General features: G+C 35.8%; 2 protein-coding genes across 3 annotated transcripts in view; one reads left to right on the top strand and one right to left on the bottom strand.

Moving 5' to 3' along the window:
* The first annotated feature begins 267 nt into the window (after positions 1-267).
* GIMD1 (GIMAP family P-loop NTPase domain containing 1) lies at positions 268-5,498 on the top strand. Its single transcript, XM_003205497.5, has 3 exons — positions 268-374; positions 1,666-2,082; positions 4,299-5,498. The coding sequence occupies exons 2-3, from the start codon at positions 1,690-1,692 to the stop codon at positions 4,566-4,568; spliced, it is 663 nt and encodes a 220-aa protein (XP_003205545.1). The 5' UTR covers positions 268-374; positions 1,666-1,689; the 3' UTR covers positions 4,569-5,498.
* Positions 5,499-6,143: 645 nt separating this feature from the next.
* Positions 6,144-27,827, bottom strand: part of AIMP1 (aminoacyl tRNA synthetase complex interacting multifunctional protein 1) — a 29,295-nt gene continuing 7,611 nt past the window's right edge. For both annotated transcript variants that reach the window (XM_003205496.5, XM_010709801.4), the window contains exons 2-7: positions 16,490-16,623; positions 15,663-15,776; positions 13,476-13,631; positions 11,847-12,058; positions 9,838-10,006; positions 6,144-6,396 (exon numbers count right to left, since the gene is read on the bottom strand). In XM_003205496.5, the coding sequence (XP_003205544.1) occupies positions 6,230-6,396; positions 9,838-10,006; positions 11,847-12,058; positions 13,476-13,631; positions 15,663-15,776; positions 16,490-16,623 (952 nt within the window). In that variant the 3' untranslated portion in view covers positions 6,144-6,229. The remainder of the gene's footprint in view (positions 6,397-9,837; positions 10,007-11,846; positions 12,059-13,475; positions 13,632-15,662; positions 15,777-16,489; positions 16,624-27,827) is intronic.

A 27,827-nucleotide genomic window follows, 5' to 3' on the forward strand; every position in this document is an offset into this window, starting at 1 on the left:
AATTCATTATAAGAATAAAAGAAAGTGCACATACTCTTCACGTACATATATGTACACATTCAAGAACACAAAATAACCTACTACCTCCATTATCGCTCTCACATTAAACTGCTGGTAGAAATTAATCAACTTTCAAAAATACCCACTTTATATATAAAACCATATTTGTATCAGACAGTGCTAAGTACTGACCAAACACAACAAATTGAGTGAGGATCTATCAGTAATAGATTAACCAGATTAATGTGTACGTAACAGTCTCAGTGTGGTACATTGCTGCTGTAAGTTTCAAAGTTCATGTACGAACTTCTTGCTCAGCTCACACGGTTTATGAATGAAGCTTGAATGAAAAAAAGACTTTCAGAAAATATAAGGTAAGTGACAAATTATGAAATTAACCTGAGCATTTAAATGTAGACTGCATATAGGGAAAAAAAAGAAAAATCCTTGGTTATAACAGCAGGAAGAAAGAGGTAGAAGGAAGGAACGCACGAATTCATGTCCTCCATCTAATATTATTATGTTACAGAAGATGAATACAATTCACATTTAGATCAATGAATAAACTGATAACAGTAACTTCATAAAGTGTCTTTTTTAAAGAGAATAGGCAGGCATTCTTAAAAGTGAAGTGATAATGGAAAGTTTCATAAAAAATACCAAATGCTCCAAGAAAAGATCACATAAGAAAACTGCATATTCACCAATTGCTTTTTCATCTGAAATACCAGAATGTTATTTCATCAATCAAAATTCCTCTGAGACAATTAATGTGCAGCGAAATCCATTAGATAAATACAGAAAAGAAGAAAATAAGATGCTTATTTGTGAAGTCATTTCCCTTCTCTAACCACTAGCCTACACTCTTCTTCCCCACTGTGCTACAGAAGTCTATATGATAACGTATATTTCCAATGCCTAGAGTCTAAATTTGGAGACTGAATCTGCAGCATTAACTAGTTTCACTGTTTTTTTGTTTTGTTTTGTTTTGTTTTTTTTTAATTAAGACATACTTCCTATATTTGCCTGTATCAGAATGCCCTTTTGGATCATTACCTATTGCAGTTTTAATGGAAGCTGACAAAAGCTAACAGCTTCTAAGCTGTTCTCTGCTGCAGAAACACTCCTTTAAAAGCTACTTCTCCCATACTATCTTCACTTCCCCTCAAAAAACAGGTAAAGATTTATAGTCATCTAGTAACAGGAGCACGTGGTTATCACTATTCTAACTTCTTCCTCCCCTAGTTTTCCTCCTTCTTCATCACTTTCTTCTGCATTTTCCACAATTGTTTCTCAGCTCCTTTCCCCTCTGTTCTTTTCGCCCATCTTTAGCTTTATCTGCCTCACAATGTTCCTAAATCTCTTCTGAAACCTGTCTCTTTCCCAGCTCTTCAGCCTGCAGCAATGCAGAAGCACAGCCTATCAAGCTGCTCTCCTTCTTGTGAGAACTGCCAGGAGGTCTTGCTTCTTCTGAGTGGGAGACTGGAGAAGGACAGCAAAGATCTTGAGTTAGAGATATGCATGAGCTGCACTGAATGTCTAGAGCAAATAGTCCTTAAAGATTTCAGGCAAGGAAAGGCACTCAAGAGACTATATTCTTACATTTTTGCTGGATTGTCTGTGATCTAAAACAGCTCATGTTATTCCATCTTCACTTAATGACAGGTTTGCAGACATAAACCAAAGACAATGGCAGACAGTAATGAGATGACAATCAACCTTGCGGTCCTTGGAAGAACTCAGACTGGCAAAAGTGCTGCTGGGAACAGCCTGCTAGGCAGCTTGGACTTTGAAAGCCATCTCTCTCCAAGCTCAGTGACCACTTGTTGCAGCCTTGGGTGCAGCTGCCGTATTTTGGGGATTACACGAAGAAATGGCTGTGAGCTAGTTCTCCGCGTTCGGGTACTTGACACTCCAAGCTACCCTCACAGCAGCCTGAGCAAAGAGCAGGTGAAACACACAGTGAGATCTGCACTGGCTCACCACTTCAGAGAGGAAGGTCTGCATCTTGCTCTTTTAGTCCTTAGGGCTGACTTGCCTCTGTGTCCAGATGAAAATGATCAAACAATTCTGTTCATCCAGGTAAGAAATAAATAGAAGTTTCTACTGTAACGACAACTCCTTTTGTCTTTGGTTGAAAGTAACTATGGAGACATTGACTGCAGATATGAATTAGAGAAGTGCAGCTAAAAATTGGAACACTCTCCAATCCACCGGCTGAAATATGTAATTACATTCATAGCTCTAACACTGTACACCATCATCACACACGTTGAATCTGAGAGAAGAGAATCAAGAGCTGCTATACTATAGTTTGATTCAACACTAGACACTTCTGGAATCAAATTTACCTAGCACAGTAAGCTTCTCTCACAGAAATTAGTCTAAGGTTTACTATGACACTTCTAGCTTGTTGGAGAGACTTGCTATTTGAAGTAAAAATTTAGTTGCTTCACGCTCCTGTGCTCTGCATAGGATAGAACACAGCCCAAAGCAGAGAATAATAGGTCCAGAATCATACAGAAAGTCACTATAACTAATGCTATATCTATTCAAGGGGGAAAAAAATTAGAAAGTTAACAGATTTATTCTGGCAAAGGAAATCTAGCACTACTCACTTGAAGCAAATATTTTGAATCTTTGTGGAAGAGAATTTTTGTAATTACGTAAGATTTATGGGAGGAGGTGACACTGAAAATGAATGTCTTTGCCTTCAATGGAATCCATATATATATTTTCTCATTGTTACCCTTCTTTATACATTTCTACTTTTCCATTTCTCTAAACTTCATGTTATTTAAGAGGAATCAATACTTTCATCTAGAATTTTTACTTTAAGCCAATGAAAAATCATCTTTAGATTGTTTTGGATCAAGGCCACATGGCTGTTAAAAGCCTAGTAGATGACCCCGTACCCTTCTCCTTTAATGGAGGTTTAAAAATCCCTAGTAGAGATTAAATAAAACATGTTAAAACAGAAACAGTAAGAAAACACTTCCTTGTTTCTTAATTATAACTTATTTATTATCTCCTTAAAAGGCTATCATGCTATGATTTCATCAGCCACGAACAAATGGGGCAGGACAGTCGTCCAAGTGCTGGGATTATGAACAACAGTTGTGTTTCACTATGGTTGTGTTTCACTATGCCAATCCAAGAAGAAACTATCATGAAGACTACACTTTTAGCAATAAGGAGATCTCACAATAATCCTCTACATATTAGGGATGGTCTATCAGTAGTGCATACAGAAGACTACTGGCATTTAAGTCTGCATTTTTTAATCCAATAGTCTAATGTATTAGGAGAGTGGCAGATACTGATCTCATAACTAATAATAGCACTGACTTACCCGAGTCCTCAGATAATTAAAGGCACCACTCTTCCTCTAAAACTAGCCTCTCAACTCTTCCACAGTCTACACCAAAATAAAGTTTATTTTGCAGTTTATTTTTTTCTCACTCCTAACATCTAAAACAGATTAATCACTATTAAGGTAACATAATCCTTTGTCTAACTCCTTATTTATTTTGGGAATACAAAGATATCCTTTAAAACAGTTTTATGCATTTAAACTTTTAGTTTACAGAGTTTTTGAAATAACTATAAGGTGAACTTGAATACAGTAGCTTTCCTTTCACACAGACAAGTATTCACATGATTGCACTGAAGTTGCTAATTTTCTAAAATCGTAACTTAAAGCCCAATCTCTTACTCATATTACCTTCTTTCATACTGACAAAAAGCTAGCTTGGTTCCCCCATTCCCTTCTATCAAATGAAGAACTGTAGTCAAAGAAATTCTGTCATTATTCCTGTGCTGCCAAGGACAGCTCAGTTTAAAAAGATACAGCTGTTACTGAAATCAGTGTTACATAAAATTGTTTATTTATTCACCGCAAGGTGATTTAGAAATCTTTTTTCGAAGAGCTTAAAGATAGCATACAAGTATTTATATGTAGAAAATAATGTAAGCTACTTGAATTTTACATATTATTTCTGATGATGTGTGATGAAGCTAAACAACAATTTTTGTTGTTTACATGTGGACACTTTTAACTGAATAAACTCTAACATCTGCAGAACAGGTCAACTGTTTTCACTGCACAGCTACCTATTTCCACTAGAAGGCGATGCCTAGGTATTTAAAGGTCAAAGTCCCCCAAAATTTCAGCAACTCAGATAGCATAAACTGGATTACTGCCAGAAACAAAACATAAGATGATCAGTTAATACAAAATTATGTGGTGGGAGTAGAAAAAATGAATAAAAGAATTTGAGATTTGTTTTTCATTACAGGAACTCCTAGGTCCCACATGGAAGGATTTCACTGCAGTTTTACTTACTCACGCAGACAAGGCAGAAGCAGCTGGATTCAGTGAGGAAACATATTTGCACAAAGCTTCAAGTACCCTGTTATCACTGCTGAGCTCAGTACAGAACAAATATGTTTTCCTAGACAATCAAAAGAGCATAAATAAAGAGGAAAGAACTACTGTCTTAAGAAAGCTCTTGAATTTTATAAGACAAAATAATTATCGAGTGCTACTTAAACATGACAAGGAATAAAATTAGCTTTCAGGTGCTCATTTGTCTATTTTCTACGCTATATAGCATCTTATAAAACAGTAGGTAAGACAGCAATTTGAATCTTCAAGATCCCTACCAAATACCTCTGAACATACATCTGGAAATATCTCTTTAGATTACCAAACTGCATGCCCTTCATAGAGTACCTCACACTACTGAATCTGGAATCCTAATTTCAACCACACGAGAACAAGCTAGTACTCCAAATCACGCTCTAAATGCGAGTGCAGTCAATAGTAAGATTTCATGCTACAATCGCATGAGAAACAAAATACTTGAAGTATTTTGTTTAATAAGTATTACTGGACACACTGTTTTAGGCCAGTTAAAATAGCTCCCCATGTGCTTAATGCTATTTGGCAGACTTAAAATAACAACTTCTGCTGCTTATTCCCAGATACAAGAAAAATTAACACAGTTAACTGTATAGGCACATACAGAACTCATCTGATAGAGTTATCTGTTAATTTTTTCTTTTGTGTTTGGTTCCTTTTAATCTTGTATCATTACCACTTCGATTTTTTTATCTCCCAGCTTACTATATAAGTTCAAAGCCTACGAAATCCAGGTTGGGTAAATTTCTTACGTCGGTGGTTAGATAAGTGCTTACCATGTGAGCAGTTAGACAGTAGACAGTTAATTAAATAGTACATGCTGAAACATGTGAAGCATTTCTAAATAGTTACTTTTCAAGTTTTATTGTGAATTGAGCTCCAAGAGTTATTTTCAGATTATTGAAAGGCAAGAATTAAAAAGGAGCAATTTAATGATATCACCATAGTTGTTGTGCCTGTTTTAAATACATTATGAATAATTCAAATAAAACCTAGAAGTAATTTGTTAAAAAAAATCAAAGCATATTTTGTACAAAATATTATTCAAAGTATATATTAAAATGGAAAAAAGGTTTGTGTGTTTTGAGCATTGAAAACCAGCTCTTTCATATTTGACTACATTTTCTTGACAATCTATTAGCTACTCATCCTTAATTAGACATCTCCCTCACTAGGAAGGAACTACTGAGGTGGAAAAGGTGAAACTCCAAAACTATTATAGCAACATATTTCATATGTCATTTTGCATATTCTGAGGTATAAGGGGCCATAATTTAATACTCCCATTACCACTGTCTGCAGACTACACAGAAAACACAGCCAAAAACAAATTTGCAGAAGTTTATAATATATCTGAAAAATGCTTAAAGAGGACTGAAACTGTTGAAAGATGTTAAGAATGAAAACAGCTGCAGTCTTCTGACCAACTGTTAGCACTGAGGTTAGCACACAAGGAATAGGGCAGAAAGTTTTCCTTATTGAGATGTTCTTGCTTCATGGATCCTCCTAACTTTTCAGTTATCTAGAAAATACGATCATCAGCCTTTAGTCCTTCCATGAATGAGCCTTGGTAATCAATCACTGAGTGGTTAATACCTCACAGAACACAACCTCAAAGAGAGTCAATATGGAAATGAGTGAATTGTTAGTGTTACAGGTATAACATTATGCATCTCTGGGAAAGGAATCAAACAAACAAAAAAAAGGTATTAGACATGCATTTCAGAGGGTTATAATATTCATGGTTTTTTTATTGTGCTTGCATTACTTTCCATTTCAACATCTGAACAAGCAGCTAACAACCATTTATTTAATTCCGCTGTTTGCCATGGTCTCTGCCCTGCAGACTCCTTTTCCTTTCACTTCAAATGGAACTCCTTTGTATGTAGCCACACACTGGTCATTGGTATGAAGATCAGGTTGGATTTGCTCCCAAATCTTCTTCTTAGGATTAAGTTCCTTCTCAGGATCTCCTGTTTCAAAACAAAGAACAACCTAATAGCACACAACACATAAGAAATAGCAAGAGCTCTATGTGAGCACACATTAGTGAGAGCTCACATAGAATCTCTGTACAAATTTTTAAGGGAAAGAAATATTACCTGTGAGTCTCAAAACAAAAGCTTTAATTTTAATTAGGGACCACTTAGAATCTGTCTCCAGATCATCTCTCAAAATGATGTTCTTTCAGAGGAAAAAGCACTGTAAAGTAGCTGACCTTAACTCCTGTCTAAAGAAATCAAAGTGTTGCTGGCTGTTGATTTATAAAATTTACCTAAAAGCAAAAGGATTTCTAAGAATTAAGCAGACGCAGACCATAACATAATGTAGAGCAATATATTGCTTAATAAGACACAGCTTTATCTATATCTTAATTTTAGGAATTAATGTATTTTTAGAACTTATATCAAAGAAATTTGGCAGGTGCCCCTATAGGTGAGAAATACATTTAAAAAAAACAAGAACAAGAATAAAACCACCAATCCTAGGTAATATATCCCCTCTGAGATTATCTCAGGGGAGCCAGAAGTTCCTATGGGCAAATGACAAGCTCTCTGGGTAAGTATAATGTCAAATACTTCCTTCTTCCACTAATCAGTGTCCTCTGGAAGAGAAAAATCCCACTGCCTTATAGTACGAGGGGTATGTTTAGTTTCTAGTATTCTTCAGTGGCTTTTGACCAACACAAGTAAACAAGTCACATTAATTCCAACCTCTCTTATTTTCTTCTTTAAAGGTTTTTAGTGGTGCAATCTACTACTATTCTCAAATCTTGTAATACTAAGTTACCTCAGCCTGCAGACAGCTCTAACTTCTGTAGCTTCTATACCTGCAACTGTCTCAGAGAAGCACACCAGACCGACTTCTTTGTTACGCAAACTATTGTTGCCTACGTAGAATTTGCTAATTGTATTCAAGTTCTTCTCAACTGTAGTGCATGTAACACTTAAGACAAAAACAGAAAAAAATAAGCTAAGTGCTTGGAGCTAAATGTGCATTTTCACAAAAATTAAAATTCTGTTCAATATTTAAGTTCACAAAGATGGACTTAGACCACAATGAATGCATACAAAATAAAAATCATTAAGTTGAATGTTAAACAATCCATTGGGCATTTCCTTCCTTTGTCAAATATAGAAAGTTTTTTTCCTTTAAGAACAAAATCTGACCTTTATTATAAAAAACATTTTGAATATTAATAAGTTCATTTGTAATTTCATATCAACTCTTGGGATCTGTGGTGAGCTCATATTACATCAGTATAGGCACCAATTGTAAATACTACTCAAGATTTAAGCTGTGCATTTTTCTAAGCTTTCCCCTCATTGCATTTTCTTCCCTTCCAAAAATATTCATTAGAAGGGTTTCTAAAAATTAAACTCCATCTTGCAATGGCTTAATGAGCTTCACACTATAAAATAAAAAGAACCAAATAAAAGGGCTCAATTCTTGCTGAATTTGTCATTTGGTCTCACAGTTTAAATATTACAGAAAAAATTAGCATAATAAGCAAGAAACCTCTTCACACTGTAACAGCTCACCTATGAAATGACCTTATGAAATGTTAATACTGCTCACCCTGCTATGGAATATAATCACACAATTGTATCCATATAGAGATAGCATAGTTAAAGAAACCTGCTGAATACAGACTATGCACTGCACTCCAGTATTAGCACCTTATTTTTTATTTCTAAAAGCTAGATATTGATCAAAATGCTAGATTCTTAGACCAGAACTAATATCAAATAACTTACATAATAACTTGCGGTTCCTGTGGCATTTTTGCATTTAAGAATTTTGCCAAAGCATCAATTATACTGGTACCAGCAAGATTCCTTAGTTAGCTTTGAAAGCTCCTGTAATTGCTTTCACACAGCAATTCCTGTGTGGGAGTGCATAGTTTACAGACAAGCGAATGAATAATTTTTCTCAGGCTTATGTGAGTCAGATCTTTTCCACTCGTGTTTGATATAAATTTGGTAAAGCTCTTAACACAGAAAAGACCCAACAGATCCTGAAGATTCATGTATTAGAGTACAAAATGGTGTTAAAGTTTCCCTGAGGACAATGACGTTAAGTAAGCCAAGAGTACTTCTCCAGACCACAGCATTAGTTAGCAAATCTTTCCTCTCTAAAACACAGAAAGTGATTTTAAGAAAATTCTCAAGCTTCAAACTAATTGTTAATTTCTCTGAAGAAACAAGACACTATTTCTTTAACAAAAAAAATCAACAGGAAAATTAGCTTATTTCTCATTAATACTTTGTATGGTGGAGAGCAGATTTAAAAAACATATTGATTGCAATGTGCTTGATAGACAGCTGCTGCTCCAGTTGCTTCATAAGCTTCCATACTTGAAACCAGAATCAGACCTTGATGTCCTTACTATTTTCATTTCAATGACTCAGTGTTTACACTTCAAAACCACTCTTAAAAATTACATCAGAATGTAAATGATTAAAATTTCAAAGTTACGAACTGTCTCAGAATATAAACAATTGCAACTGAGCAGTGATATTAAATGACATCTCACATAGTAGGGTTTATCCATTAGCAGGGTTTACTCTACAGCTTTGAATGGGTATTCCTACTATTTGGCCATTGCAACTACTGCAGCCCCTCAAAATTTAGTGTGTTACACACATCCAGCTTAACCAGTTCTACATCTAAACTAGCAAGTTTCATGTCTTTCTAAAACAGGCAGTATTTTTCATTTTCAAGATTGATACTCTTAGTAAACAAAGTATACTTCAGCTATTTTCAAACATAGCATTAAATCAAAGAAAATTTAGCTTTCCTCCCATTTCCTAAGAAATTGGATAGGACATTGCTTTCATCATCATATGCCAACCAAAATATTTATTTTTAGACAAGCATCAGTTTTAGTAATGAGGTTGATATGTTTATATGTTGAAAACAAAAGTATAATCCTTCACACGTAAGAGAAAAAGTACATTTTTGAGCAACAAAGTTATGACACTTTTTCTAGAGGTAGGGCCTGGAGTCAGAAACTTAAGCTGAGACACTGAATAAATTACTTTATATTTCTATGCTTTATACTTGCTAATTACAACAAGAAAATGTGTTTGCTCAAACATATGCAAAACAGAAACACTTGTTAAGACTAACTTTTAAGTAACTGAATAATTTTAATACTACAGCACAGCATCACTTTTAGGAGTATTTCCCTGTATTCTCAAACTTTTGGTTGAATATTTTCAGTCCTTTATTTACAAAATTCTAGCATGCTAATAAAGAGTTTTAATATAACAAGTTCTGATGGTTTCAACTAACATTGAACTGGCCTTAAAATATTGTTCTCTCTGCTTTAGAAGTGATGTCACCTTTGCAAATGTGAACTGTCTCCTATTTCCTTCAATTTCCTTATTTCCCAAGTATCCACTGCTTACCTGGAAAACCTTCAAAAGTGATTCTGTCCCCAGCTACTGCCCCAGGTGGGGGAGCCAGAATTTCCACTTTTTCTGGGGAGCTGGCACACATCACCATTGCTTGAGATACTACTCCTCTCATCTTCGCAGGCTTCAAGTTACAGAGCAGTACTGCCATCCGATTCTGCATCTTGGGGAAGGAAAACAGAAGGATGTGAGTACTTAAATGCCACATGCTGTGGCATTTTGGAGTGGAGGGGAGAGGGAGGAAATGACTGATTTCATTCTAACAGAATGAATTACAATGAAGATACTTCAACATCAAGTACAAAACAACAGACGCACAATTTTCATGACTGCACTAGTGAGAACATGTAAACTGCTCAAGGGTTAGTTTGTGAACATTCAACATGGAGTAAAGGGTGAACTGTGACACTTATAAAAAACCTACAAAGTGTGCAGTACAGAAGTCCAAGAGCCAGATAAAACCATTTCACCCACATTCCATCTTTTTTTGACCTAAGACACCACTTCAGTACACTCTCAGTGTACTGCAACAAAAGATTTCATGGATAAATGGTAAGAAAACCAGCAAGATTCATACAGTCATTTTATACAACAACAACAAACAAGATGATCAGCCAAAACCATAACATTGCTATTTCAAGTTGTTCCCTTTTGCTTTTTTTTTTTTTTAAATCACAAATGGCTCAATCTTTAAAGTGTCTACAGAAAAATAACAAACTCCTGTGTAGAAGAAAAAGAAGCCAGACCTAAATAAATGCATTCTAACAATGCAAAAGCTTTAATTCAACTAAGAAAAGAAGTGCTGTAATACATGGAGACCTTTGTAAGAACTGTAATATAACCTTATATTATGAATTCAGAATTTATAGAGAGGGGCAAATCAATAAAAAAACCATACTATTTCACTAAGAAAATTCATCTACACTAGTTTGAGTATGCAGAAGCTTAAAATATAGAAAAGGTTGAGAAAAAAAAAACAAGCACAAAATAAATTGGAGGACTTTCCAATAGATAAGATTGGGTAGAGAGAAAATGAGCAGAAACCTGACTCACTTTCCCAGTAAGTATGTAACAAGTTCTATTACAAACACAGCTTTACTGAAAAGCAGGTGAAGAAGACAAACAGTTGTCCTGGTTTCAGCTGAGGCAGAGCTGATTTTCTTCACAGTGCCTGGTATGATGTTATGTTTTGGCTTTAGGAGAAAAACAATGATAACACACCAATCTTCTAGTTGTTGCTGAGCAGTGCTGCACACAGCCAAGAACATTTCAGTTTTTCAACTTCTCATACTGCCATGCCAGCAAGAGGGCCAGGGGAACACAAGGAACTGGGAGAGGATAGCAACAGGACAATTGACATAAACTGGTCAAAGGGATATTCCTTAACCTCCCCCCCCCCCCCCCCCACACACACACTTATTGTTACTATTATTTCTCTCTTCCTTTTGTGTATTAGTAAATAGTTTTTACCTCAACCCACAAATTCTATTTTTCTTTTCTCTCCCCTTTTTTCCCCCTACTCCACCAATTCACCCATCCATTGGGGCATGGTGATGGGGGGCAACAAGCAAGAGGCTGTGTGGTTTTTAGCTGCCCACCAGATTAAACAACAACAGTAAACATGTGTCTCCTTGCCCATGTGTTTTTTTTTCCCCTAGAAAAATTAATTGTATTTGAAAATAAGAGGGCAAATCTCTATTCTTAAAATGACACAAATGGAAGCATGTTTCTATCAACAGGGATCTGTTTAATCTAGGTGCAAATTGCATACCAAAGGTATCTTAATAAAGTCAGAATAAGGTCCCAGGACAGAAGCAATGTAATGAGAAAAACTGACATGAGGAATGGGTACTTTTTTTTTTTTGCTAAAGACTACTCTCACCTCTTCTTGTTTTTAACTGTACAAATCTTTTAGCAGAATGAAAACACTTATTAACAAACAACAGTCAATGGTCACAAGATACTTCAGGAAAGTATGGTTTATGGACAAATATTGTTAGTACCTGATCCAGGGGAACATATTTCACTAAACCACTGACAACAGTCCTTGGGCTCGCTTCTCCAACATCCACCTTTTCAACATACAACGAATCTGCATCTGGGTGCTTTTCAGCAGTAATAATGCAGCCAACACGAAGATCCAGACGAGATACATCTACAGGTTTTGAATCGCTACTTCCAGCAGCTGGCTGCTGTTTCTTCTCCTTCTTATCACCTATTGAAATTTAGTTCAAGAAACATTAAAGAAAATAGCATAAACTCATGTATGTTACTAATTACAAGGGGAAAAGTGAGCTACCATCTCAGAATCAAACGTAAATTCAGTGCAAAATGCAAATAAACAGTAAAATTTAGCACCTCTATTACTAGTTTCTAGAAAAGAATGATCTTACACCTTCCCATTTAGATTGTTACTACGAGTTCCACCCTAAGGCAGAGTTGTTTTCTTAATGAAGTCGTTCAGATTTAAAACATGGCTAACATGCAAAGTACCCTCTGCCAAAGGCCACACTGATAAGCCCAAGAGTAGTTTCAATAATTTGTAATTACCATTAAGTTTGCCTTGGTGCTTCATGAAAAACTCAAAGCTAGTCAAAGACAAGTAATGAGGTTACTAATGCTTAACTACTGCTCCTGAGGGTGGGCTAGCTCTAAGTCACTGCAACTGCAGTATTACAGTTGCAAAGCAACCCTTCCAGATGACCTTAACTGACGTTACTTGTTCCACAAATACAAACACACTGTTGTAACTGTATGCTCAAAGCTCATGAAATTTCACTGATAACAGTATTTACTCAGTCACAACAGATGTTTGTTATCACCTGCATATACACTGTATACCATAAAACAGAAGTGAAGCAGTATTACACACAACTTCTTAGAAATTTTTTCATGAGAAGGAAGTTATATCCAGTTTATACAGACTGTCTTGTTTGAATGACATTTATGATTAGAATGAACAATGATACATATGGTATAAAAAAAACATGTAAAAAAGTTAAAATAAGCAAGTCCATCATTCTTACATTCATGAAAACTGAGCTATCACCATAAGCCAAATTCCCTTCTCTGATGTGAACTAAGCTATCCTTCCTATGAGTGGGGGCAGAGAAGAAAATTACATTGTCATTAATCCAGTACAAGGATGAGATTATATCATGTGCTCAAACATTTGGGGAAAAAAAAAAAACTGATTTTTTCCTTCATTATTCTATATTTTTGTTTTTGTTTAAATTAAGTAATGGCTCTTCAAATCTATTTTAGTTTATGTATGATCAAAAGTGCTAACAATTACAGCAAAATATAATTATGTGTACTACAGGTACATGTAATTAAAGATAAATTATGTTTGGTTTTGGGAGGTGGGGCTTGTTTCTCTGTGTAAATATAGTTGTAACTTTTTAAATAGGGGAGTTCAGTTATAAAAAATTTGGTTTAATGTATCTCACTTAAGAACTTGCACTTTCACAGTCTTTGCTAGCTACAAGTTCTTCTGTGGCTTTAAGAGTTAGCACATGACTCTTCTTCATGTGATCATGAGCATTTTATTTTTTTTGCCACTACCCAGAACGATGTAAAAGCACAAATCCAACAATTTTCATGTCTATCGCAATTAAGAAAAAGCAAAATACCTTTTTTTTCTACTTTTTCCTTCTTTTTCTTTTCTTCATCTTCACCTTTAATGTGATCTTTGGAACCAGATGATGCAACTGCTGTGGGTTGTGGAACATCTTCTGAAAATGAAGCTGTAGAAACAGTTGTACCAGAAGGAACTGTGACCTGTTTTACTAAGAATTAAGAATATATAAATTAGAAGGGGTGCAAAAACTCGGAGAAACACCACACTTTAAGTTTCCAGTATAAATCAAGAAGAGATGTGAAAATTTTGCTTTAAACCCCTAAAAACTCACAACTAATGAGCAGTCAAGTGCATTACAAATCCAACAACAGAACTTACTGTATATGCAGTTATTCTGATGACTTATTCTGATGACAAGAATGAAGCCTTTGACTACATACTTTTTTTTTTTGAATTGGGAAAAATGCTACCCACCTTACTATTTATCTCACCAGATCAAGCTTTAGAAACCCATTTCTTCTACCTCACACTCTTCAAATATCTCACTTAACACATCATTGCACTGTGTAATCATTAGTGATCGACTACAGTGACAAATGTTGTGTCACTATAGTTCTACATGCTGCATACACACTTTTTAATTATTTAATAACTTTTCTGAAGAATTGTGCTCTCTTCAACACAAACGATTTGCACCAATTACTTATTTTTTTTAAATATTTGAATTTGAGATTTTGTTGCACAGCTACTTGCCATCTCAATTGCTTCTTGTGGAAAGACAGTATCTCAAAAATTCTATATTTGTCTCGATTTTTTTGTTCAAATGCTTCAGACTTGCAAGCTAGAACATACAAGTTTAATTCAAAATAGAATATCTGAATTTATTTCTACTGGCTTTCAGAAAAACTAGACAAAAAACAAGATGTGAAGCAAAATATTTGCTTACTTTACTTTAGTATAACCCCATCTTGAAAAACAAGAACTATGCACCTCAGAACTTCACTCTACAGCCTAAAACAAGTTTTGCCAAATAAACCATACCCACTTATGAAGTAACATACAGAATAACAGATCACAGAAATATCAACTAATTATGTGGTTTAGTACATGCGAAGGTTTTATTTTCAGAAGGAGAAAAAGAATACCATGAATTTATAAAACACTAGACTTTTGGAAAACTTAATGTGTTTTGCAGTAAAAGTCACTCTGGTTGAATGCTAGCATCTATCCACACTGGGTACTACCTTACCCAATTTATAACACTGACATTTGGGTAAAAATACTAATATTTGTTTAACGTGGAAGAGGCTTTATTTCAAAATAATTTTGAAGAAACCATGCCACATATGTAATGCTTCATTTTCACTTCTTCCTTTTCTAATACAGAATTTACGGTGTGAGCTGAACTGAGTTGAACCGAAGAGTGCAAAGAAGGAAAAACAGTGCAATGAAAGGCTGGTCTTACCAGAACATTAGATAAAAATTCAAGACAGTTTCTAATTTTATATTGCCACAGATTTCTAGTAAGTCATTGTCCATCTGTTTGTTGAACAATTACATAGTTTTCTATAGGGATTTCAGTCAGGCTAGATCAAATATGAGACCATTAAGTGTTAAATATTCATCAGTTTTCAAAGTATTATAAATACTTACTGACATCATTCAAGATTGGGACTAGTTATAAAAGGTGATGTTAGAAAAGACCATGCAAAGAGGCAGTTCCACATCTGATAAAGATTTGGCACATACACCTATTATGCTTGCAGCTTACTGAAGCGTATGAAGTAGGTACCTTGCAATAGACACTGAATCTAGGAAAATTCAGAGTTTGTAAGAGATGCCATAGACACACATACCAAAAGAAAAAGAAGATAGCACAAGACATGGAATCATCTGAATTGGAAGGAAGCTATAAAGTTCATTTGGCCAACTCCCCTGCAATGAATAGTGACACCTACAGCTCCAACAGGTTGCTCAGAGCCTCTCCTGACCTCAGCTGTCTCCAAGAACGGGGCACCCACCACTACCTCTCTGGACAACCTGCTCCAGCGTCTCACCACCCTTAACATAAAAAACGCTTTTATTATATCCAATCAAAATCTTCCCTTTTAATTTGAAACCATTTCCCCTCATCCTATCACAACACACCCTAAAGAGTTTATCCCCTTCAGGAACTAACTACACACATATAAGAACTAACTAGATCTTTGTTGCCCAAAGACAGAACTTTTGTCCCCACCTCCATTTCGAATTTCAGCCTGAATCAGCTCCTGTTTCAGCCCTTCAATTTCTTTCTTCAGTTTTGCATTTTCCACACGGAGCTTCTTCTCTTCTCGGAGAGATGCCTGCAAGACTAGAAGTTCACACAAAGTTAAAAACAATATGTTTGAATAATTAGGATTTTTGTTAAAAAAAAAAAAAAAGAAAGAAACCGGATGTGCCAAGCATCAAAAAACCTTAAAAGAGTATATTACTAGCTGTATTTAGGAATCTGCTTTTTCATTGGCTGAAACTTGTTTTAAAAAAAAAATCCACAATACTTATATACTTGAGTTACCTTTCAATATACTACTTTTTCAGTCTCCTAAATTGATTCCTAAGAGGAAATTCCAAGAAAACTACTAAAACAAGTTTGCGCATGTTTGTAATATGGAACATCTTCGTTCACTGATGCTGATTTGTATGAACTATCAAATTCGGCACTATGATACACACAAGAGAATCCCATAATGGTGAAAAGCAGCAATAGAAGCATGCCAAAGCATAAGTCTCACATCAGTCCCAAATGCCTTTCACTCCTAAAAAATGAGAAGTGTCTTATCAAATTCCCATAATCTGTTTATATCATTACTCTTTCATCCATGCTTTTGCATTTCAGAATAAGCAGCTTCAAGAAACTCACAAACCACAAGGCAGTGAAGAGGTGCTACGATTACAAGCTTTATCTCTGAGAACTTAAAGGGCTGACAGCATTAATGAAGTTGTTCACGTTCTTCAATTTTTTCCTATGAGCATTTCATTTTAACCATCTGGTTAACAAGTTTATTGTAAGACAGAATTCCTTACTAGCTTTCTCTTTGAGCAGGGCAATTTGCTGTTTGAGGTATTCAATAACTTGATCAGCCTCTGCACCCTTCTGCTCCAGTCTGTTCAGCACTGCATTGTTAGCTGCCATCTTCATCAAGAAACGGGCTAAAAACCTAGACAAACAAGAGTTGAAAATTAATTACTTCTTAATTGATAATTAATGTCCCATCTCTTACCACAAGAAGCAGTTCTGAAATCAGCTGCTAAGTAAGAAAATCTGCAATTCAAACAAAATGGGCTTCTCCCTCCTGAAGCAAAGCTCAAACAAAAAGCAAAATTAATGTTTGACAGCTGCTTTTAAGTATTGGAGAAGAAAAGCAACTTTTCTTCCTACTGCAGAAAACATCTTCTTGCCTGATAAAACAGGTAAAATTCTACCTTCTGAATGAGAAAGGTCTAAAGATATGTATGTATTAATACACACAAAAAAAAAGGGAAATAGAAGGGAAAAGGTTACACTATAAAACGTTTCCTCATTTTATTGGAAAAATTAACTGCACTCAGAATTTCATTAAAAGAAAATAGAAACATCTCAAATTTACAAAACTCTCTAATAAACTGATTCAGAATGTACTGAATTCTTTGTACATTGTGGATACACATACATTAAGGAATTACTTTTTTTTTCCAACAGAACTCATCAGCATTTACATTCATCTCTGATTAATGCAACTTTTACTGCAGGTTTCTAGCTTCAGTTTTTATTTTAGCACTGATTTTGTTAGCCTTATTTTGTTTCCACTGAAATGGAAGGCCAGTCACCCACGTAACAAATTCAAGGAACAGGAAATACAAAACAACAGTTAAGTGTAAAAACAAACAAATGCTGCCTAATTTTCCTTCAGGACATCCTACTTCTTTTATTGGCTTTCTCTACTGCTCCAGAAACAAGCAATGCCTTGTGTGAAATCTTAATTTGTTGAACCCTATGAAGTATGGTCCACTTCTTTCCTTGTACCATTTGCATCTAAATTTAAAGGCTCAAATATGATCAACAGAATGATGAAACACAGACACTCATACCTGCAATAGATTGTGCTTTTACCCTCTGTCCAGTACCTACAGGATAAAATATTCTGTATTGACAACAGCCTTATCCACAAATCAACCAAGAAAACATTCTAAGTGGGAAGAAAAAGATGCCTTGGCGATTTTCACAAGTAACAGTAATATAATTCCTGTGAATTTACACATCAAATGCAACAGAGGGAAGACCTAGTAAGAAAACAGTGATCTGTATCACTGCGTTGGCTCCCAAACCTTTACCAAAGCCCCTAAAAGCCTTTTCTTGTATCAAATTGGCAAGAAAGGATCCCATTTTATTGTGAGATTACTCTGACACTGCGACATAAGACTGTTTTTAACATATGAATACACCCTGCTGGATTTGCAGCAGAAGCCACAGGGCTGACAAAACAGCTTAAAAATAACTCAAAGGTAAACAGGCACAATCACACTTTCCATAACATTAATGCAGCACTTTAGCTGTACTCTCACTGGCAGCTTAACATTTCATGCCCTATCTACAACTACATAAGAACTCAGAGCTATGTAGCAGCTACATAGCACTCTTCCCCCCCCTTTTTTTTTTTGAGCAAACTATCAAAGGTGACACTGAATTGGTAGCCAGTAGTGCAATTAAAAGTTCTCAATGCAAAATTCACAAAGAGACTGTAGTCTAAGCAGATGGTACATATGTTTTAATCTTCCTGCAAGTGATGAATGAATATATTTTTCCTTCTTTGTAATCTTATGCAATGCAAGCCTGTTTTTTACACAAATCTATTTCATAAGACAAAAGTATTATTGTTATCTCACTCCCTGCCAGTCCACAAGAGATTTCTTCTTTAAAAGCAAGAAAAACTTATGGAGAAAGAAGTGGTAAGGACCATCTCCTCAGGACAACTGAAGTAATTTTAATATTCAAACATCTCTGCATTGAGAAAATATTTTTTCCACGTGCAGCATGCAGAATCCATTATTTCTGAGGTCTGAAAGAAAACCAGGCATTTCAAGTGACTCCAATAAGTTACTGATTTAGATGTCAACTGGAAACAAACATAAAAATATTATAGCACAGCACAAAGCCTGGGGTATTACTGTCTGCATACCAATAAGAACTCTCACAAGCTACATGCTCTCTCAGGGGAACACAATACTAACAGAAGAAACTCTGCCAACAACAACAGAGATGCTACTAAAACTTCAAAGTGAATGGAATTGGTACATTTTACAGGTTTTAGCCAAGTTGGCTAACGAACTGAAGATCTGGAAATAAAGTTACCTGATTACAATGGGTAGACATTTTCCCACTTGTCAAATAAATTTCTGTAGACCTCTATTGCAATAACACAAGGAATAGGTATTTCCGATACTAACATAAAGAGCCAACGGGCCGAAATGAAGTGCTGTGCAGGCACCTGAATCCATAAAGCAGTGTGATAAAACTGTATCCAAAAAGGGCACAATTTTGTTTCTTTAAGATCCACCCTTGCTACAAAACAAAGCACATTAGAATTGTTACTATTGGAACAATCGAAGTCTACACTCCGCAGTGTTTTTTCCCATTCCTTATTTCCTTTGCCCTCTGTTATTCCATCCATCCCAGAAGAAAAATGACTGGTGATGTACAAACTATAAGAAAATTGAACAATATAGATCAAAGAAAAGAATCTTAACTTCTTACAGATAGATTTTCATTTGATTATTGCATGTTTTTGTTACAGAAAACATTTGAGCCAACCGAAAGTAAAGTCACTTCTTACAGTTGTGTCTTACGAGCTGCTTTCCTTACCCTAAGATAGGGTAAAACAGTTGAGAAAAACAAGTCCTGAGTAGCCATAGCAGTGGGACAAACCTTCTGACAAGAGTAGCTGCCTAGAATTACCTGGGTGCGTTTAGCTAAGAGAAACTGCTTAACCTCAGTGCTCCGATTCCTACTTTGTTACCCACAAGATCTTTAGTGCTGCCTCCAAACCAACCATTTCCCAGTAACGGAACTCAACAACCAAACGAAATATCTAACTTCACAAATAATTGTAAGGGTTGTATTAGTATGAAAAGATTGTTTAATTTCTCATCATTCTATTTCCTGACTATAAAGTGCTGTCTATCTTTCTAGTTCAACAGAAAGCACTGCTCTTTGTGGTCTGCAAAGTATTTGCAGTCCCCTAGTATAATAAAACAGGCATCTGTTTTCAAAAAACACCCAATGCAGAAGGTTCCAAAAAGTGGAAGGCTTTTGACTATAAATCAATATTACCCATATAGCACAAACTACCCCCAAATGTCCATGTTTTATGCTAGTTTATCAGCATTGGTTTAGACATCAGACTACATTCAGATAAAAAAAAAGTGAAGAGACCAATAAGGGACTAAAAATCTAAACTTTGTGGCACCTTACTCTTCTATATTATCTGTTTCCTAAAGAAACAAAAAGCCAAACCCCCCATAAAATTAATGACAAGATTTAGAACAAACTAAAAATTGTTTTTGGAATCTATCCATGGTCCAGACATGGAACCAATTACTTTTCGCTATGGAAAAGCAATCATTTAACCAAAAAACAGAAATTGGAAGCCAACTGACTCCCAAAACCTACAATAATTAGCTCTAAGCATTCCATTTTCCAGCTGCAAGTTTGTGTTTTGTTTTTTTTTTTTTTAAGCCAGTATTTTAAAGCTCTCAACTTATCTTGCAATGCTTTTTAATGTCAGCACACAAAGAAAGATTGCTAACTGTATGAGATCTGAACTACAGTCTGCTGTTCCCTGTGTATGCACCGAGTATATCCGTAATGGCAAGATAGCTTTTATTTTACCACTTCAAAGTCAGTAAGTTTTACACTCTTAACAGGCATTTTATTTTTCATCCTTATTCTTTCTTACAGGTCTTGGTGCAACGCAACCAAACACATCCCATTTGCACTTGGGCATATGTTGAGACAAAGGAAATGTCAAATTTTGCCACAAATAATGTCAAAACACATTATCCCAACTGCCTGCTTCTCACCTCTTCCTCTCTCATACCTATACTCACTCACCCAAAGACAATCAGAGGCTGAACTGGCAGAGCTCGCTGCATCAGGCTCCGAAGCAGACCTGCCGCTGGCCGGAGCCGAACCCTGAGCAATGCTGGTTGTGTCTCTGGGAGAAAGGGATGCAAGAAAAGAGAAACTGCTGTATAACAGCAGCTGGGAGAGAAGTTCAGCTGGTCATTGGTGTGAAACACAACAAACAAAAAACAATTGTTGATAGAAATAAGTTTGTTTTTTGGTTGAAATGCTCTATTCACATTAAAGCTTGCCATTACAAAGCAGAACCTGTGGGATCAACCTTATTCTAAGAGTTACCAACAACACAAAGGTAACAAAATTCCTCCAAAGCAAAATATGTTTACAGCAATTTTTCTTCTTAAGCTTTTGATCTTGAGTTTCAAGTAGTTCTCAAATGAAACTGCTTTGTTTCTTTCATGAGATGTCTCAAGATGTGCCAAGAGTTTCAGCTTGTATTGCAACATATTCTACTTTCTGTAAAAGACAAGTATCAACAACCTTTTTGTTTCTGCACGAAGTGTGTTCAAAGACTTCTCTCCGAGCATCTTTTTCTGAAATGGTCATTTCTGGCAGACAATCTCACAAAAACCCATAAATGTAACAGAACATGCCAGCTGTTCGCCAGATTCTGCTTTCTTGTGCTTTGCACTTCCATGAACTGTCAGGACACACAGCAAAACAGATTTAAGAATCTCACATCACACCTTTTTATTCTGCAAACTAAGGAACAGTAGTGATCAAAAAGGAGAGTGAAGGTATGCTATCTTTTGCTCAATTGAAAGATCACCACAATAAAGATGTTCCTGAGAAATGAGAATATGGGGCAACTTAAAACAGAGGCAGAATTCATGCTTTACAACATATTTTCTCTTATTGTCTCCTCCTTATCTCTGATAAACTATTCTAGACCTGATACTGTAAATACTTTTGGATAAGATTTGCAATGTCTAATTTCATTTCACCTTTTTTTGGTATGAAAAAAGGGCTTCATTTTTCAGAACTACACAAATTTAAGTTCCTAAACAACAGAAGTAGGCTATTGCTGATTACTTCTGACATCAAATCTTTATTTTCACTTGAACACCTCCCTACTTCAGTCACAGAAGTACAGAATATGTGCAGCAGCCCAATTTGTCACTGGGGAGGCAATACGCTATTGCATTTAGTTGCACACCTGTAGTGATACACTTCTATTGCTTGGACACTTTGGAAACTGTATTCAATAAGCATATGTCTATTGCTACCATTCAATTATCTTCTCAAGAAGTTAAGATCTTGAACAAGATTCTTATTTTTGTTAGACACTGAGAAATGCAGTAATGCCTTTCCCATACAAGTATTCCTTCTCAGGAAAGGCAGCTGTAAAGGAAGAAGGATTTTTAGGCTTTGAGAGACAAAGAGGAATCAGAATTAATTATCTGAAACCACTATGATCACATACACTTTCATCCATAGAAAAATATAGTTCCTCAGTCGCAAACTAAAGCGGAACAAAAAGCCATTCACACAGCTTCCAAACCAAGAGGTTTAAGAAAATCTGCTTTTAAAGTCTTTATGCAAATTGGATACAATTGTTGCATTGCTTGCAATTACTGGACAATCAAAACTCGTTTCTTAGTTCTAATATAAGTAAGAAGACATAATGCATCCTATTACACTTAAATATAATTTCACCTACATTGAAAAGACAAGTACATATTACGGTTTAATCCACCCATCTTTCAGAACTGTTAGCTCTGCAAGGAAAGAACACAGGTTTTCTGAGTCTCACATTGTCAAAGTTTGCAAGACTAAAAACATGCTTTGAAATCCCAAACTAAACATGCAAATGACCAAAAAGTACATCTGCACCCATGCTTTTCTTCATATACAGCAAAGGAGACATACAGAAAGTATTTCTCGCAGAATGATAGCAAGCTCTTGAATAGCAACCAGCAACGACAACATTTAAAATAAAGCTGGATTGTTTACAATGCCAACATTTTGAGCATTATTCATCATTTCAGCCTAACACTTCAAAAATCAAGGCATGATTACTAAATCACACCAGAAGCTCATTTTTGGCTCACTGTAGTAGATCAGCGATCACTTACCAAGTACTAGAAAGAAGCATAAAACATCAAATGAAACTTCAATTATCGTCTTAGATTTTGCTAAAAGAACAAATGCTGCTTTTGATATGATAAACATGGAATTACAACCTTAGTCATAAAAGAACACTGTAAAGCAAGGGAATAAAAAGTTCTGCAGACTTAGTGCAAACAGACTTAAGAATTCTATTTTCTTTGTTCTGCCCGACAAGCAATTGGTTTGACTGGGGCTTTAAACACTTGAATAGTCCAACTGTTGTTATTATTGCTGTTGTTATTTTTGGAGCACTTAAGTACACTTTAAAAAATATTCATCAACTGTAAACAAATGTGTAGCCCATACTGAAAGCAAATTGCCAAGCAGAAAATTATAAGGCACAGTCGTAGATTTCTGCCATATGTTATTTCAACTCACATTTTTGCACTGAGGCTCAGAACAATTACTTTGCAGATTTCCAAACAACTAACATGTCTAACACCATCCATCCAAGAAGCAGTGCCAGCCCTAGCAAATGATTTGCTGGCTCTGGAGAACACAGTTCAGCTGATGGCTGCCAGATAAATCAGGCTCATTCTCAGCTGATGGCTGCCAGATCAGCTGTAGACAGGACCTCTAGTAGTCCTAAGAGCTTACTCCTCCCTATCTTAAAGGGCTGGAAAGAGTAAAAACACACAAATCCAAACCTTTGCATACTGAAAAACACAGTATGAAAAAATATATATTTAATGGGATGGAACATACTACAAGCAGCTCAACCACTGGTATCAATTTTGAGGCAAGTTATTCAAGACTATTTTTAAATATGAAGGCAAGTCACTCTTGAAAGAAGGATGCACCAAAGACATGGGTGAGCCATAGCATCAGTCAGACAAACAGAACCAAAACTATCAGAAGGAATGCATGAAAAAAATGTCAATTATTTGTTATGACAGATAAAAGCAAAAGTATGAAATCCTTCAAATGCAGGACAACAGGTTTAATTTGAATTCAAGTGAGTCCTTCAGATCTGTATCGTACAGACCATTAGAAGAAAAAACATTCCGATATTGCACTCAAGTTTCATTTCAACATAAAGTAGATGCTACAACATATTAACTAACTGCATCGCATCTTAATACTCCACGGCTGGAGCACTCAAAGGTTTAAGGAAAGTGAAGAGTAGCTGCAATTTCATTTGTATCCTGTCCATGAGCTTGCGCAAAATTTCTACTGCTGGCAAGTTTCAACTCCAAATGATCTTTGTGCACACTCGTATGTTTGAGCAGGCACCCCAAGGATTAAACAAAGCAGAGACATAACTACCAGGAGCAGGTTTGACTGCCCAGGTTAGGACAAAAGTCATGAGATACAGACATCATTTGCAACAAAATTCTTCACCGCTACCAAAAACTTTTCAGTCACAATAAAGACTGCATACAAAGTTACATGCAGCTTAATTTCCTAAGCAGAACGGCCAGTAATTCTTGGGTTGCTCAAGAAAAGCAACTTATCTGCACTGCTTGAATTAAGCTCCAACAAATTACGCGTCCACTGCATCTGCCAGGTCCCCTGGACGATCACCAGAGATTCATCTGACTGTGCTTTACAGCAGTCTGAAATTTAAGGAGCAGCTTTATGCCAGAACAGCTGGATAACCTCATGTATTTTTTCAGCAGTCTCTTTTGGATCTTGCTGCATTAATGCTTTAATAGCACTATAAGAATCATACAGCAAACGATCACCACGTGCAGAAGGAATTCTTACATAACTCCTGCAATGGAAAAGATAGAACACGTACAACTTGGTACCTTGTTTCTTGGGCTATAAGCACTGAACTCCAAACCCCAAATGCATCCAACTCCTTGGAACAAAAAGCTTCCATCAAGCTCTTTCACATTTCTTTTGCATTTATTTATTTATAAAACCTTAGCTTTCCAGAGCACCATGTATCCAATGGATACCACTGTACTCAAATAAATAAAAAGTAGCTGCTACATACGTCTCAAAATATCCCCATAAAACTTCCTTGACAGGTGATGGACTTCACAATTACACACACATATGCTTATACATTCAGAAATATAAGTGGACTCAGCTGCATCTGAGCAAGTCTGCAGGGTCAGCATATGCCACAGAAGAACTCCAAGAATCCGCACTGTTGCTCATCCTCAGGGGTTTTATGGGGGAGTGAAAGCTTTAGATTACTGTCATAACTAGAGGGTAAACGACCCATAAATCAGACAGACTGCACTGTATTTCTGGATTTTCTGCCACCTGTTGATCTTGGATAATTTTTATTGTTTTCTGTAACTTTATACTAAAAAAAGTGATTGTTCACACTACTTGCCTAAAAAACATGCACAGCAGTCATAATAAGGTAAAGAAGAAATATTTACCCCTCTCCCATGTTTGTTTGAAAACATACATTTTTAAAACACCTCTCAAAGTCCACTTTCTTTTGGGTCTGCTTGGGCAGTACATGGCAAAAACCTTAGCCACCAAAATGTCAATTTAAAGACAGCCTTTCAGAAGTCTGGAGAGTTTGAAAAGCATCATTCAGCAACATTCTTACTGTTTGCAAGGGGTGCAAAACCACTGCATTGATTGGACAGTAAACAGGATGACTGACTTTTCAATTTAGAGTCATGAAATTTCAATTCTTAAGTCTCACAATGTCAGAAAGCCACCTGCTAATTACCCTACAAAGTTCAACTGCAATGACAGGGAATCTTTAAAGTCTTTACTTTTACCTCAGTATTAGCTTCTCACCGTGTAGAATTAGTATCTCACAGCAGTGAGAAGACAAAGCAGGATTTAATCATTCCACAAATGGAAGCACAGAGGTTAAAAATAATCATTATTCACTCACAAAAGCATTCAGCAGACGCCACGCAGATGTACAGCAAGAGGACCAGTGCTCTAAACTACAACTGCATTAACAATTGCTTGTATTTACTGAGGTAGAAACTCCAGCTACTCTTTTATGTGAGCCAAATAAAAGCTGAAGAAAATTCAACTTGAAAGCATGTATGTATGTATGTATGTGTCTTCGCAACCAACGCAAGAACGATGGCAATCATCATTTAACAGGAATCAACAAAGCTGCCTTGAGAGAGAAAAGCAGTCGGTCCTTACAGACCTTTGAACTCAGCCACAGAAACATTTACCTAAACTAAAACTTCCCACACGTGACTTCCCTATTTTCATTCATCACACAATTAACTGCACTTTCCAGAGTTGAATTTCATCACTGAGTACAGCAGAACAGTATTTTAATGAAAATCTTTCATAAAGATACTAACTTAACCAGTGCAGAGAAAAAAATAATTATTCAGCTGTGGAGTGAAAAGCCTAAATTAACTTTCTAATCTAAAGTGGGTTGACAGCCACTAATCCTCAACAGCCAGAAGCAGTTACATGTCACTTGAAAAGCATGTTGGAATAGTATATACCACCTCATATTTGTGACATCAGAGCCAAAACACAGGTCTCTCCCTTTAATCACATACAGAGGGAGTTACAATTGCTAGCAATTACTTCCACACATAACTACCAGGTCTTGTAGCTACCTAAATATTCTCCCTTTTGGATCAGTTTTAACTTTGGGGTGATAGAAAACTATAGAACTTTTTTTCCCCTACAGGAATAAAAAAGAAGTTTGAAGAAAAAGGTTTTCAGAAGATTTCCATCTGTGCAAATGAAGACTTTCCTATTCTTAGCACAAAAAAACACCAAACTTTTGAAGCAACGACTGTACAACAACTATCAATAATTTCCAAATGAAGGCCAGGAATTAACAATAGAAAAGATACTTGAAATCAGAAGTGACAGCTTTGCTGCTGCTGAGATACAAAAAACAGTGGAACAGCATTGTCTTACTACACAGTTACATCACATCTACCACTGATGTCAAACAAAATTTTACAGAAAGATGCCTTCTGCCTGAATACAAAAAAATAACAAACACTTTCTCTTGTTGGGCAAACGCTTACATTTAAGTTTTTTATTTTTAAAATGAGAATCACTTAATTCTTATCAACAGAGAGCCACTGTTCAGATCTTATATGTTTATTTTCTGGACCGTATCAGCTGCCAAAACTGATAAATTAAATGTGAACACCATGAAAACAAAAGGTATTTTTTTACTTATTATAAAGCATTTGGATGTGGTGCTCAGGGACATGATTTAGCGGTGAGTTGTTAGATTTAGGGCAGTACAGTTAGGTTGTGGTTGGACTTGATGATATTGAAGGTCTTCTCCAACCTGAGCAATTCTATGATTCTATTTGACTTGCTAGTCACTCTAGCTGACCTTCCTATATCACAAAGAGGGCCATCTTGAAGTGCCACTCTTCAAAGATCCGAGTTATTTTCTACATTCTAATCCAGAGGGGAAGATCAAGCGTTTCTTGAGGCACCTTCTACCATCCCTTGGACAACTGTAGCTCTTACAGTACATTGCCCCAGTCTTCTTCCCTCTGTTAATCTAATATTAAATGCATTCATGAATCACTTCTTGCAAAAAAGTTCATGCATTGGTGCTGAAAAGAACTAGCATGACTAGTTTTTACTAACGATCTGAGTTTACAAGCACTTGTTAATCCTATTCCAAAGTAACTGTACTCAAGCAACTATATTTCTCCAGGTTCAGTTCAGACCAACACAGTTACTACTCAGTGAATAGTATGCCAACCAAGGTCAACTTCTGAATCACATTATCTATAAATATTTAAGCACCATTTAAGAAAAAGCACAGCAAAAATTGCACCTTTTCACAATACCAAGAAAGTAAGCTGGCTTGAAGTGACTGCTTTCAAAGAGGATCAGATCTCTTAAAACCTGGAGAAGGCAAGTTATTTTTTCCTCTTTAAACATAGACCTGTGCAGAGCAAGAACAAACAAAAAACATTTTCTAGTCATCTTGGACACAAAAAGCAATTACACCAGTTACTAAGACCAACAGCATACAAGAGTAAAATCCTTGAAGTATCTATTGGGGACTGGCAGTTTTTCATCTATGGAGTAAACACTTCTTATTTCCATAGTTTACTATTGAGCTAATTATGCTTTCACTGTAATACAAATTAATCTACTGAAAAAACAACCATTTCAAATAATTATTTTAAAATCAAATAACCTGTCATAAGAACTTTGAAAGATGTAAATTGGCAAGCAAGTTCTCAGTAAAATACA

The sequence above is a fragment of the Meleagris gallopavo genome, chromosome 4 (assembly GCF_905368555.1).
Source record: "Meleagris gallopavo chromosome 4, MGAL_WU_HG_1.1, whole genome shotgun sequence".
NCBI classification, from domain to species: Eukaryota; Metazoa; Chordata; class Aves; order Galliformes; family Phasianidae; genus Meleagris; species Meleagris gallopavo.